The following is a 15,687-nucleotide window of genomic DNA, read 5'->3' as shown; positions in this document are numbered from 1 at the left end:
TCTCAGAGCATCACAAGGCCCAATAGCTATACCCTTATGAACACCTAAGATGCTGCTAAGTGAAATGAACTCCTTGTTATGGAAACGATTATTATATCACAGTTGTAACTACTTTCAACGTCCCATGTGTATCTGCAGCTTCTATTATTGATGATGTTCTTGTATCACCTTCCTGTGGTTGTACCTACACTATCTGTGTAATCTTATCTGAGTATATTGGAAACCATGTATACTGGTATTGGAACTAGGAAATTGAAAGGGAATACCAAAATTGACACAGGGTAAAAAAAGACAAACAACTACAAAAGCAATACTTGCAAAACTGTTTGGTGTAAGTGAACTGAACACCTCAGGGGGGGGAAAAGGGGAAGGGGAAGGGGAGAGGAGGGTATGAGGGACAAGGTAACAAACAGTACAAGAAATGTATCCAATGCCTAATGTATGAAACTGTAACCTCTCTGTACATGAGTTTGATAATAAAAATTTGAAAAAAAATTGCTATAGTTCTGACCATTGAATAAATATTATATATATAATTAATATATGTAACACATTGGGCTATATAAATTTAACAATGAAAATTTTACAACCATAAAACATGGTACAGAATAATTAAATAGAGAAAGGGTGAGTCAGATTTTTCATGTTATTCTAGAAAAACTACTGATAAACCTTTTAAAATGTGTTTTGTGTATGTATAAGTCTACATATGAGACTAAATACAATGTACTTCAATATACATATCAATCTTTGACCACATCTTTATAATGTGTTTGAACCTTTAAACATAGGTGCACACAAAACGGCACTTATTCTTTCCTTGATTTAGATTTCATTGCTTATCAGTCATGTGTTTTAGTCACTTGAGTTTGCTATAGCAAACTAGCATAAGCTGACTGGGTTCATTAAAAAGAAAAAAAATGCACTTCTCATGTAGGTCAGGTGGTCCCAAATGAAGTCACTAGCAAACTCCGTATTTGGGTAAGTCATCCATATTACCCTCCACAGACAGAAGACATGGGAAATTCTATTAGCCCTCATTTGCCGGATCAACAATCCTTTCAAGAGGGTTCCACAGATAACTCTTGCTTTCTAAAATCAATTATTTTCATTTACTTTGTGCTATAAATTATATAATAATTCCCATTTTCATTAGCACTTCATCATAAAGTTAGCCTTTAATAAATTAGGAGGAATCTAAGTATCATTGAATTATAAATATATTATTTAATATGCTAAATTGTCTAAAGACTTAGCGCAGCCCAAAGGGGCAAATACATGCAGGCAATAGATAATGGTATTTATATCACATTAAAAATTTAAGGTTCTCATACCATATCCTTCTGAACACACAAACAAAATATAGTGCTCTCTGGGGTCTTATTTGCATTATTAAAAATACAGAAGCAATTGAGTATATTTCTTGTTTGTTAGAATTTGTATAATGACAGCACCTATGCACCATTGTACATAATTGTGAATAAGCTCACTTTCACACATACTTATGTAGACCTTCCTTTGTGTTGTGAAGTTTTTATTTGCATAGTTACATGATATTTCTCCATGAATCAAAAGCACTTTGTGAAGATAATATCAATCCTAATGTCTGGTGGTTACAAGAATTTACAGTGATGTAATACTAGAACATGATCTCCTCTCTTTTCATCTTCTTCTTTTCTTTCCTTCCTTTTTAAATTGTTCTCTCTTCAACATACTGTCAGATCTTTGTGTGGGTTCTTTTTGCAGAAATTTAAACAGTGGTCAACTGAAAATGTTAGTCCGAGCTATACTGAGCATTTACTGGCTCGTGACTCTTGTAATTATTTCCTAAGCCGTATAATGAAAACATTATTTATTCAGCATTTGCATTGTTTGTGGTATTATAAAAACGAATAGATATTCTAAGCTACATACGTGAATGTATATATGAGATGTGAACATTTACCCGTTTCCAGTAGGCATTAGTGCTTCTTGGTGTCTGAGGGTCTCAGGGGCAGCCTCTTACAGACACTAAGAGAAATTTTCACATTGAGGATCTTCCAAAGGCCAGCTGGTAGTTTTCTATTGAAAAAAAGAATAATCAAGAGTAGCTCTTGAAATCAATTGCAGAGTCTCAGTACACAGAAGGATCCTTATGGGCACAAGCATGAGAGTAAAGGGCGCCCCTCTAAAGTAGACATTGCTTCTCCCAAGTGCCTTACATCCTTGGTCTCTACACTTCAAATGAAAACTGTGTTACAGATGCACCACTCACTGAAGAGTTCAAATAAGAGTTCCCAGATGAACTATTAACCTATGTTAGGGTTTCACACGTGTAAACCTCACCGTCTCCATACCATTATTATACTATACTTTATTGGTGGTTTTTCAAATGACAATCCTCAAGTAATTTACAACCCCTGTTGATGGGTTGGGATTAAAGGGAGTAAGCTGAGTTCATCAGACTGTTTCTAGATAAAGCCTGCAAATGTGGCACTCACTTCATGTCCTCTCAGAAGTGAATTCTGTTTCAGACAGATTGTTTTAAATGTTCTATCACAATTACTGGATATTTGACTTTAGGTAAATTATAGTATAATATAATTGGTGACTTAGCAATATATCTGACAAACTAATGGTTTTCTAAATATGTCCTTTATTTGTCAATACTAGTAAATTGTCATTGAAAAAATATTTATTTCCTCTTTGATTCATTTAATGAAAATCAGTTTAATCTGAGCTTAATTTATTTAATCAGGATATTAATACATAATTAGATATCAAGTAATTGCATTTGTCTTATAAAGTAATTGCATTTGTCTTATAAAGTGGTATCATGAAACTAATTTATAATTATCTATATGTTAAGTATCATATCTAGACATTTCTGTGATTACAAGCCTGTGATGCTTAAAATAGATTTTTTTTGCCACTGAACGTTAAGAAATTAAAATACTCCACCTTTTGCAGCAAAAGCATCATTCTCTAAACCTTTGGGGTTCAATTAACTTGTGTGACATACTTTCATAAATAAGGATGCATGAAGGAATATATAGAGGCCATTTTATGTCAAGACAAATCAAGCACAGTTTGGAGTATTTATTTCTCCCCATAATCAACAATTGAGGTGATGGGTGAATTTAAACCTTCTGTGTCAAATGTGGAAAACAGGGAAAGACTGAATCTTATGATTGTTATGTGGGATCAAAACAAGAAAAAAAATCCAACTATTTTTTGAGACTCTATATTTTGAAGACTGTGAGGTAAGCATATCACACATTATCCTAACGAACTGGGATACTAAGAACGGGACTGCAATGCAGGTATTATTTAAATAATGTACCAGTACTTTAATTATTTATTGGTGGCAGGAAGGGCATGGGGAATATATCTGTATCTGAATGTCGAAAATTCAAGTAAAAAAGTTGCAAAATAATTGGTAAAATTTATTGATTAGAGTAACTAATAAGACGTGGTATACATCAAATGAAGTTACCAGAAATAGAACAGAAAAGGAATGAACATGTCACAAGTGTTACTATAGATGCTTTATCATATACATTCCCAGTAAGATGAGCATCGAGAAAAGCTAGCTCAAAGTCCTGGAAGAAAGTGGGTACAAAATTAGTGTATGAGGATTACTTTCAAAATATCAATCGACATTAGCTAATAAACACAGGGGCATTATTGGGCCTTAAAAGCCAATCATCAGTGACTATTAAGCAAATTCTAAGTTTGCTGATAATCTGGGAGGTGTATGCCTTGTCATCCATGGTCTGGACTTTTAGCTTGATTCCCTGAGTAGAAGTGATTTTACAGTGCTTCTATATGGCTCTAGCATTCAAAAATGTCGACTATGTTGGGCCAAACTTTAGATGATTAGAGGTATAGGCTCTGTAACCATTAGTTTTTATAGTGACTATTAAGCTGATTTTCATATAGGAACATAGCATCTTTACCATTGCCACATTCCTCATGTACATTACTTCATTCTCTGAAATGCAGGCTAAAGACAACATGTGTGACCACGAGTTAGCTGTTAGAATTTCAACTAATTTCACCACTTTAAAATTAAGCATCAGTTGTTTTAAAGGGTTGAATTATACAGCTCTACCTCCACTATTGCAGCAGTCACATTCTATTAAAATTCAATTAAAGTAGATTGAAAGATAGCTTCCCTTGAAGATATTTGTCAGTTAATTATTGAAGATATTCAGTCACTCCAAAAATTTTAACAAAGAAAAAGAAGAGGTTTCTTTCTTTTTCTCTTCTTCTTCTTCTTCTTCTTCTTCTTCTTCTTCTTCTTCTTCTCCTTCTCCTTCTCCTTCTCCTTCTCCTTCTCCTTCTCCTTCTCCTTCTCCTTCTCCTTCTCCTTCTCCTTCTCCTTCTCCTTCTCCTTCTCCTTCTCCTTCTCCTTCTCCTTCTCCTTCTCCTTCTTCTTCTTCTTCTTCTTCTTTTCCAGTCCTGGGGCTTGGACTCAGGGCCTGAGCACTGTCTCTGGCTTCTTTTTGCTCAAGGCTAGCACTCTGCCACTTGAGAAACAGTGCCACTTCTAGCCATTTTCTATATATGTAGTGCTGGGGAATTGAATACAGGGCTTCATGTATATGAGTAGAGAAGTTCTTATCTAACTGTCAAATATTTCTTCTTAAGTCTTAGCATACACATTAGGGTTTTGATGCTTTTACATAAATCTTCATACCATATTAATAAAATAGCATGTTCTTCCCATAAAGCAATTCAACTAATTGAGTCTGTTATATACTTAACCTATCCATTAGATACTAAATATTTCAGATGGTTAGTAAGTTTCTAATGCAGATTTCAAGCAGGTAATAATAACTACCAAGAGCAATGGGAATGGACTGATTCCAAACACATGAGTTTGAATAAACAGAATGTTAAAAGTTAGCAGCTGATAAAATTCTACTGCTAGTTTATTGTTCAGATTTTGTTTTTAAAAGTAAGGTGAGCATTGATTTAATTAGCAAGGTAGAAGTATTACTATTTAAGTATATATGATATGCAGTAATTACAAGTACATATGATATTCTGTTCTGATTGATTAATTTTAAGTCTTCTATGTTATGTGCACATTATATATACAATTACAAAAGAAACATACTATTCTGAAGAGAATTGGTTAGTGGATTTATGCATTTTCAAACAGGAAATCTTTGGCCTTCAGAGACATAAGCATACGCTCAGCCTTCTAAATAGACATATTTTACAAAGAATGGCTGAAGTGATATAATTAACTTGTTGAAGCTTTGCACATCATATCATATTCAAGCAATTTTCAAAATTTCTAACACATTCGGTAAGAAGATGCTCATTATTCTCCAATATGTAAAATCCACTTAATTTTTTTATCACTGAAGACAAATCTATTTTGTGAGCATGAAGTATAAGCGGTTATATTGAAAATTTAACAAAATGACTTTTTATAGCTGGCAATATGTTACATCATTTATGAGATGGGCATGTCAATGATGCAGAAATAATTCTGGCTTCTATTTCTTTGACTTGATGACAAACAATGCATGATAAAATGAAACTTGTTAAGTAGCAAGGAAAATGTAGTCAGGGTCAGTAACTAAACATTTTTAAATGATTTCTCTACTTCCATCATATGCTCTTCATTCTTTCTACATAGTGAAGTGTTGTTGTGGTGTTGTTGTTGTTTTGGTATTCTATAGAGACAGTCAAACAAGACTATGTCAAGTATAATGGTGTACTCATGTAATCCTAGTAGTCCGTTGAATGAAGTGGAATTTTAGGACAATCTGACTACTCAGCAAGTTCCAGCATGGCTTGCAGAGAAAGAACAGCAAGAACAAAAAACAAAAACAAAAACACTTTCATTCAAAACAAACCAAATCAAATTGAGCCAAAAATGAATTCTAAGGTTATAAAAACATTTCATTCATTTTACATAAGAAATCATTATGTATGGTAAACATAATTTTCGACGTTATATTCTATTGGCTAACATAAGCCCGTTTAAAGACAAAGTGACGGAGAGAGTCTCCTATCTGCCTACTCCCTTAATGTCTGAGGGCCAATGGAGCTGGAGAAACAGGCTGCCTCATGGCGACTTGGTCACAAGGAAGCAGGGTCTCTACCACCGTCTGGACTGACCACATAGACGAACTGGGAGTGAAGGGCTGGGGTGTAGAACTAGAAACTGTGTCCATGGTGACTGACCCCTGCTTCTGACATAGGAAAATCCAGCTGGTAATTAAAATGACTGTCAAGGCACATACAACTCTAAGAAGTCACTACAATACTGATAAACGCGTGCTAAGTTACATCAGTAGCCCCTTAGGCTTACAGTACTGACCCTCACAGAGCTGCTATTTCAGACTTCCTTATTTTCATTGCAGTTTCAATGAAATAAACTTCTCTATTTAAAAAATAAAAAATAATAGTAAAAAAACATTTAAAGAAAATATCTCCTGAGTTACTCAGTGTTAAACCAGAATTCCCTAGGGTAGGAATGTCCTTGGTACGGTGAAAATAGAAAGACTCCTTGCCAGTAAGGAATGATGTCTGCATTGGACATTTTGTAATTGTATCCATAGGTGTGCACCAGTGGACTTAGGAGTATGTTTGGATATCTTTATATTTTATAATTAATTGCTCCATTTGTCGTTAAGTCTTCTTCCTTCAATCAAGTTTAAAAGTTATTAATTTTCTTCCCACTTAATTCTAATTCCTTTCAGTGGACTAAATAGTACTTTCATGAACAATTCTCATTTAGGAGATCCTCAGAAAATTATCATCACATAGTTTTACAAGGAGTAGATAGTATGTTTCCTATCGAATAAAACTTCACATGGACAAATTCAACCACCTTGTTGATTGAAAATTTGTCTTTGTTCATCAACTTAAAAATTATCTTAAGTAATAAGCCACCCTCATTAATGATCCATTAAAATTGAGACGTACACACTTAATTCAGCTAATAAATGGCATTTGCATTTTCTCCTTGTTATTTTAAGACTATTCTTTTTGATGAGAAAGACACATAATAAAGAGAATCTGAAGGTTTCCGATGGAGAACCACTTATTTCTCCAATCCTTACAATTAAATGTAATTCGTAAAATTGAATAAATTACTTTAATGGCAATTTGTCCTTGTGTGGATGCTGAAGACGTGGGTGAAAATTAGATGGAATAAACTAGAATAAATTAGAACAAAGTATATCTGAAAAAGCCACTTGGGGCATTAATTCAGCAATCAAAAGATCTTATATGTTTGGTTAATTATCATAGCTTTATCTCTTTATGCTTTGAGTACAGCTAGAGGAAAGAGCAGATAAGCACAATCTTTCAGTTGAGTAGATGTCTGAAGCATTTGGTACCTAATTCTTTTTTAATAATGTTTTGTTCAAAAAGTATTCCAAAAAAGAGACTTCAAAGTTTTACCTCAATCAGCACTTTCGTAACATCTGAACATCAAGTAGAAATTTAAGAAAAGAAGTTTTGTAAAAGTAGGTATTACAATCGACTTCTATATGTAGATTTATTTATTTAATTTTATTTTTTTGCCAGTCCTGGGCCTTGGACTCAGGGCCTGAGCACTGTCCCTGGCTTCTTCCCGCTCAAGGCTAGCACTCTGCCACCTGAGCCACAGCGCCCCTTCTGGCCGTTTTCCATATATGTGGTGCTGGGGAATTGAACCGAGAGCTTCATGTGTAGGAGGCAAGTGCTCTTGCCACTAGGCCATATTCCCAGCCCTGTAGATTTATTTTTGATAAGCATAATTTTAGTCTTAAGAGTGTGCATCCTTGAAAAAATTGATCATGGCAAGGTGGATTGTCTTTTTAATCATTTTATCTTAAGGAGAAGTCTATAAACTTTGTTCATATCTTTCTCTTGGGAATTTTTTCCTTACAACTTTATCTTTGACTTGTAGGAGACTTAAGATGTTATTATACACTATGTAGTTCACTACCTGTTGAAACAGACTCAACAATAACATATAAACATTATTCTCTATATCCTTTCACGTAAAAAAACACAAGTAAACACAGATAATGAGCCTTCATAAAAATCTAGGTCAACACATATCAAGCCCAAATTGAAATACTTACTATTCAACATGAGAATTTTTTTTTGAAAATCATGTATTCCTTGAGATAACTAGGCAATTATGAAATGAACAAGAGTAGGTTATTCTAGAAGACAGATTGTGAGTTTTGTGACACCCTGTCAGAGGAAAATGATGTGTGAATAAATCATACAAAGATGAAATGAAAGTCTCTATGAAACCATAACAACCATATGCATTTTAAATATCAAAGGCCAAAAATTAAATATATACAAGGGTATAAATACATTATTCTTTGTATAAACATTTTCATGCATTTGCTAACAACTTTATTTATTAAAACATTCTAAATTTTGGGTATTTCATACATATAGAAAATTTTAGATACTTTTTAGATTTTTTTTTTTTTTTTTTTTTGCCGGTCCTGGGCCTTGGACTCAGGGCCTGAGCACTGTCCCTGGCTTCTTTCTGCTCAAGGCTAGCACTCTGCCACTTGAGCCACAATGCCACTTCTGGCCATTTTCTATATATGTGGTGATGGGGAATTGAACCCAGGGCTTCATGTATACGAGGCAAGTGCTCTTGCCACTAGGCCATATTCCCAGCCCCTAGATACTTTTTAATGATAAAATAGCAGATATGGTATTTAATATCTCAAAGTAGTGCTCAATTCTACAGCTATCCATATTAATAACAATATGTAAAATAGAGGTAAAAATTCTGAACAATACATCAAATATTTGTCTAAAACTTATTAAAGGAAGACAATATAAAATATCTTTATTTATTGTAATAGTTTACCACATAATAAAATATTATATTGCAGTATGATTATATTACTAAGAACTTCATTACTAAAATTTTCTTGACTTTCCTACATAAGTATTCCAAAGAGCCATGAGATTTTATGTTACCAAAAAAAAATGGAGAAACTATGTATACATTTGAGGATCATGGATTTTTACTAATTTACAATACATATTCAAAGAAAGGAACTATATATTCATAAATGACCCTTTACAAGTTTTCTTAATTTTGGCTGGCTTTTTTATACACCAATGTATCCAATGTTAGTTTGTGTGTTTAAGTTTAATAGAAAGCAGAAGTAAAACAGAAAGCGATAGATTTTAGTATTTAGATGAAATTATTATTATTTAGAGGAATTTTGAAATTTAAATGATTATCAGTGTCTTTTAGACTAATAGTTTGAAAATTTGGTGAAACCATATTTATTAAAATTCAGACAATACACATTATAGGTATTTTAGTACATTATCTGTACTTTATTAGTTAGGATGTTTTTAATACAGCCATGATCTTTAAAAGGATGATTTTGTTTCATGATATTGTGGTGTAAAAACTCTCCTGTCATCTGTAAGCATGTAAATATATTAAACTTCCTTAGGTGCATTCCTCTCTCTGCATGTGTACTTACTCCTGTGTATTAAGTTATATTTTATTTCATGCTCATGAGCTTTGAAAATAGAATATTTTAGATAGAAAAAAAGCAAAATATGTTTTGAGATTAAGATTTTGTTGATTTCACACAATAGCATCACTGTTGGTGTTTGAGCATAATATTTTTAAGTTATATTCTCAGTGTTTTTGATCTCCGTATTGATTTGAATAATAGTAGTAATTTAAAAGATAAACTGAACAAAGATTATATTTTGTTATTATTTTATGCTTTACACTTCTTAGAATATTTTTCTTTAAAGAGTATATGAAAATAACACCTTTTAAATCATAATCCTTCCTATTTTCTTTCCTTTCCAGATGCCACATACATCTACTATTCATGATGTTAAACAAAAATTTCATAAATCATGTAAGTTTTATTTATGCCCTAGGGGTCATATTACTATCATTTTTACATAAGTTCAACATAATTTTTAAGAATGTTAAAAATAACTATGGAAAATATATGAGAACCAATCAATGTTTGATTTTAAAGAATATCCCTTTTAATTTCTGACTGATGCTTTAGCCTTCAATGTTTATTTTATTTTATTTTACTTTCTCTTAAAATTTATTATCTTTAGGGAGTTCAACAAAGGAGTTGCAGAGATTCATAAGGAGCAATCTTTCTTCAGCGAGCTTTTCCTCTTACATTTTTTCTTTGTGTTACTCATTACTCCTTATACCTATAATTCTGTTTAGAAGGCAATTAAATTAGAAACAGAAGTTGTCACAAGCAAAAAGTTAAAAAAACAAAAAACTATTTGAGCTTGAGGCAAAGTCCTTGACTTCCTTACTGAGGTTTATATGCCCTGTGAGTTACTTTGTTCTTAGGTAGAGCAGTTCCTTTGAAAATACTGGTAACCAGAGTTTCTCACCATATATATATATATATATATATATATACATATATATAATATATATGTATATATATATGCATGTGTGTATGCTTATGTACATATGCATCTATTTATCCTCCATTGAATTTTGAATGTCATTTTTTACATAGTCAAATATAAATACAAAATATACTTTTCTGTTGTATATAAACTATCCCCTTGTGGTGCAATGATGATCTAAATACTTGCTAAAATTCCACTTGCTAGAAGCTTGGGAATTATAAAGTATTATTTAATCACAACAGGGATGCAAAGGATTAGCCATGCTATGAATGATAAATGAAACAATTATGAATGTTATAAATATTATGCAATGCTGTGACACCTGATGTTTGATAGCAATACAGTTATATGGTTTCAGTGTAATGAAAAAATAAAACATTTATAAACAGGATCTCACTGAGTGCAGGGCAAGAATTATTATTAGTTATGAGTTTTATTACAAGAATCCTGACAGGTACAATGATAAACCTTTCCTAGCAGTATGTCTCCTAATACTTTTGCAAACAATCATATATCACATAGGTAAGTAGAACCTTCAACACTAACAGGAGCAAACAATGACTTTAAGTATGTAGCAGAACATAAATATAACAAATAGTTGGAAAAGTACAATGAGATCTGTTTCCATGCCAAATATAACTTTGGACATTAAAATGCACCCGTAGTTTACATTGTAGAATGAAAACGCAAATGGGGAATCTGAAGAGAGGATATTGTGCCTTGGGTGGCTTTGAAATGGGATCCTCAGATCTCAGCTTCCTGAATAGCTACGATTACAACCACCAGAGCCCAGTGATTTGTGAAAATTCCATAAATACTTTTTTTTTAATTGGCCAGTCCTGGGCCTTGAACTCAGGGCCTGAGCACTGTCCCTGGCTTCTTTTTTGTTCAAGGCTAGCACTCTGCCACTTGAGCCACAGCGCCACTTCTGGCCATTTTCTGTATATGTGGTGCTGCGGAATTGAACCCAGGGCTTCATGTATACGAGGCAAACTCTCTTGCCACCAGGCCATATCCCCAGCCCAGCCATAAATACTTCTTGATATTACATTTAGAATGAGGCTAATTCCCAGATATGCCTGCTAGGTGATAGGGAAGGATAAAATTTAAATTTGTCTCCAGTGGGCACATTTGTTAGTACTTCTTCATTTATCACGAACAGGTTTGTTAACTTGTTACAAATATAAATTTATGTTTCCTATGAAATACTGATCACATTGCCACACATTGGTTAAAAGGAAGATCTTACTGAGCCTTACAAAATTACAATAAATTTCCTAGAATGCTTTGGAGCTTCCATATAATATTTTTCATGACTGCTACAAAAGACAGAATATGAATAACCTGTAGCCACTTCATTCTTTATCACTAAAATTGTTGGCTAGGCTCAAAATTTCTTCTACAAATTAGAAATACATGTTCTCAGAAAACCTAAGAGCACCCTTCATTCTGTAGTGCATACAACAAATCCCTCTCATCTGATCTTTTTCCTTAGTTACTCTCCACTAAAATGTGTAAGCTTACTAGTACTTATGTCCCCTTGGCTTTTTTTTTTTTGGCCAAAGATTTATATTTACTTCAGTTGTTTTGGTCAATTGCATACCCTTTGTGTGTTTGAAAGTAATTTCTTGTTCCTTCCCTTGAATTGCTTCTGCATGTTGTTCTTTCTGGAATTAACAGCAACCAGTCATCTTACAGGAAATGATAGTCATTGAAACTTTTCATGATGCTATCAAACAAAAGATACAACAGAAGTCCTTTTGTTTGTCAGTTGTGGAACTTGAACTCAGGGCCTGTGGGCTGTCACTGAGAACTTTTGTTCAAGAGTAGTGCTCTACAACTTGAATACCAACTCTACTTCCAGCCTGTTTGGTAGTAGATTTGAGATACATACTTCACACCTTTTCCTGCCTGGGCTGGCTTCAAATGACAATCTCCACATCTCTGCCTCCTGCGGATTACATGCAGGAGCCACAAGTGCCCAACTTCATCGACTTTTAAAAAGATTTAAACACATAAATTGTAGATGAATCCCAGAAAAATATACATTAGCATTTTTGAGCCATGTTTATATTAATTATTTTTGCTTATGTCAACAGTTGTTTTAGATTTAATGGTGTTTCTTATACCCATGACTTTAAACTAGTATTTTAACTATTTTAACCAATTTACGTGATCAATAATGTTTCTCATGTAATTTCTAGAGTTGAGTGGTAATTCAATGCACATAAATCAAGTTACAAATTGATGTCAGCTGTATGAGAAAATTTCAGGAATGGTTTTCTTCCTCTCCTCCTCCCCAGGATATTGTCTGAATCGGTCAATGACAGTAGATAGGGCTACATAATGCCTTGATTAGTCATAATCTTCCAGAGAGACAGTATTGTTTAATTATATGTAGAGATAAATGTAGGGGAGAAAGTTATTGTAGGTATTTTTTTATGGAAGTTGAGAACTGCTACCATTTGCAAGGTGCAGAATCAGAAAAGCATTAAACAGTTCTACACCAAATACAAAGGACTGAAAACATACAAAACAATGGCATAAGGCCACCCCCAAGTCTAAAATTGAAGAATTACATTGTCACTGTTTGGGGACAGGAGATTACACATGTTTTGTCTCTAGCAGGCACGACCTTCCTCTGCCTTTTTGCTCTATATAGATCTGCAACCAATTGGGCAGATCCTGTCTACATTGATGGGTTTATTTTCTTTATCAAATATTAAGTTCTTCCAGAAAAAAATTACACACAGAGACAGGAATACTGTTTAGAAGCCACACATACACAACTTGACCCAAACATATTAAAATTAAACACATTAATGTTTATCTCTCACCCTAAGATCCTGAGAAAGCAGACAAATATGTTTCTTCTTAGTCTCCAGAGAAAATTCTCCAGAAATATGGGCTTATGCACACAGTTTAGTTGTTTTCCCAATGACCATATTTGGCATCTTCTGATAACTTAGAAAATCTTAGTTTCATTTAATTTAGGATGGGTAAATCCAGTTCCCAAATCACTGAATCAAGATGGCCACCTCACCTTGCTCTGATGTTTGCAAAAGTAAAGTTTTAGTTTTATAATTTAAAAATACTGACAAAATATCAAAGACCCTCTTAGACACATTTTTAATAGGAACATTGATTTTCCTTTGTATTCTCTTACCAATTGTTCAGTGTTGAGAATTATGGTTGCATTATTATTTGCTATATAGATGTATTCAAAGGCTCTAAGCCATTACATTTTAGGTAAGACTGTGCTTGAAAGTACACTTGAAATAGGCAACACAATTTTGAACCCTTACTACAAATATTTGTGTGGTTGCTTACTAACGAGTGTGATGTCTCCATCCTTGGTCGATGTTTTTGTTTTTTTTTGTCCAGTCCTGGGGCTTGGTCTCAGGGTCTGAGCACTGTCCCTTGCTTCTTTTTGCTCAAGGCTAGCATTCTGCCACTTGAGCCACAGCGCCACTTCTGGCCATTTTCTGTATATGTGGTGCTGGGGAATTGAACCCAGGGCTTCATGTATAAGAGGTGAGCACTCTTGCCACTAGGCCATATCCCCAGCCCCCTTGGTCGATTTTAAAACTCCAGTAAAGATAACTCTAACTTTCCTATAATTGATATAAAGTGTTATATGTTGAATTTCTTTGTTCAAGGGCAGAGTTTCTAACACTGAACAACTAATTTCAGTTTCTCAGTCACTGTAGCAAACTTTAAACCTATATTCGATGCATCTTATATTCTAGCTATCATCAATCTTCATCATCACAAAATACTAATATATGTCATTATTATAATGCTAATTTATACTGGCTTTCACTTTGTTCAATAGGTGTGCAAACTAACATCAATAAGGGTTCTTTTTTGAATTTTTAAAATTATCTTTAATGACTTATTCAAGGAAATTTCTATTCAACAAAGAATTTTATGAATACAATGCATCTTGGCTAATGTCACTCCTTTCAACAATCTCATCCATCCCTTCTAAGTCATCCCTTCCCTCACTTCTTAATTTTGTAGAATATACATTGAATTATTGACTGCATTCTTTTCCTCTTCCTTTACCAACATCCCTTGGGCCTACTCCACCCTTTTCAAGTAGCAATTTGAAAGTGTTGAGAAATATATTGAACAAGACAGGACACAGATTATATTCCAAGGATTTAAACCCAGTTTATATCCACCTAATCTGATGATTACACAGCTTCATAAAGCACTTAGAATTCAGTAAAGAAAGTGGTTTATTACATAGAATGCAATTCACAGTTAAAGGCATAATGTATAGTTTCTATCAATGTTTCAGAGGAAGCTCATATTCTTATTTTAATCTTATAAAATAAATTGTTATTTTCTATTCAGTAATCTGCATATATAATTTAACCAAAATGATCATAGATACCTGTTCTCATAAAATTGCAGAATATTAAAGGAAAATATCTTAAACAGATATACAAAATAATTTTAGATGTGAAGACATAAAAGAGGTTAAGAGAGAAAAAAGAGCTATAATACCAGCATCTCATTAATGTGTTGTATTCAATCTTTTTTTCCACTGACTATGTCATGCATTAAATCGGCAAGTAGACGAAATGTTAGGAGGGTTTAAGGTCATAATTTAGTGGAATGATGGTGGAGTAGTAAAGTTAGATAAGCCTTTTGCTGAGGATACTAAAGGGTAGTGTGAAAGTTGTGTGAAAAATTAGAATGCAAAGTATGGACTAGAGAAAACTGAGAAATTTATTGATGTGAAAATACTAGATTTTCTGGATAAAAATAGTCAAGAGAGAATTATTAGCATGAGTATGCAGGATAGAGAGAATGATTATGTTGGAATTGTCTGTTTGGTCTGTTTATTAATATAAGACTTCAGGAAAGTGACAATACAAGGTCTGAAGATTTGAGTGGACTTATTATCAAAAGGACAGGAAATTAAAATGATATGAAAATAGTAAGAACAATATATAAGTATTGGCAGAAGTGATGTTCTGAAAACTATTTGTCATGAGTGCAGGTGGAAAGATAATTTGATATGGCAGCAAGAATAAATTGAAGTACAAGATCAATACTGATGGCACACATTTTACAAGAAAATTACAAAATAAATGCTTTTGAGCAGTATTAGTTAGTAGCAGGGATTTTTGTCCATTTTCTGGTATTTGGTTGAGTGGGCTTTTATGAATAATAATTTTATAAAACCACTGAAGAAGATACAAAGCATCTGGAATTTTAGGCCTGAATCCTCATACAAAGGCATTTTACAGTAAGACAAGAAAGTTTGATAAAGTGAGT

The 15,687-nt window shown here is 33.3% G+C and overlaps 1 protein-coding gene across 1 annotated transcript in view; it reads left to right on the top strand.

Annotated features, from left to right (window-relative positions):
* Positions 1 to 15,687, top strand: part of Tecrl (trans-2,3-enoyl-CoA reductase like) — a 51,417-nt gene that overhangs the window by 10,094 nt on the left and 25,636 nt on the right. The window contains exon 2 of the mRNA XM_048364456.1: positions 9,812 to 9,863. Coding sequence (XP_048220413.1) covers positions 9,812 to 9,863 — 52 coding nt within the window. The remainder of the gene's footprint in view (positions 1 to 9,811; positions 9,864 to 15,687) is intronic.

This window comes from Perognathus longimembris, chromosome 16 (assembly GCF_023159225.1).
Source record: "Perognathus longimembris pacificus isolate PPM17 chromosome 16, ASM2315922v1, whole genome shotgun sequence".
NCBI lineage: Eukaryota > Metazoa > Chordata > Mammalia > Rodentia > Heteromyidae > Perognathus > Perognathus longimembris.
This window is presented reverse-complemented; position numbering and strand designations above follow the sequence as displayed.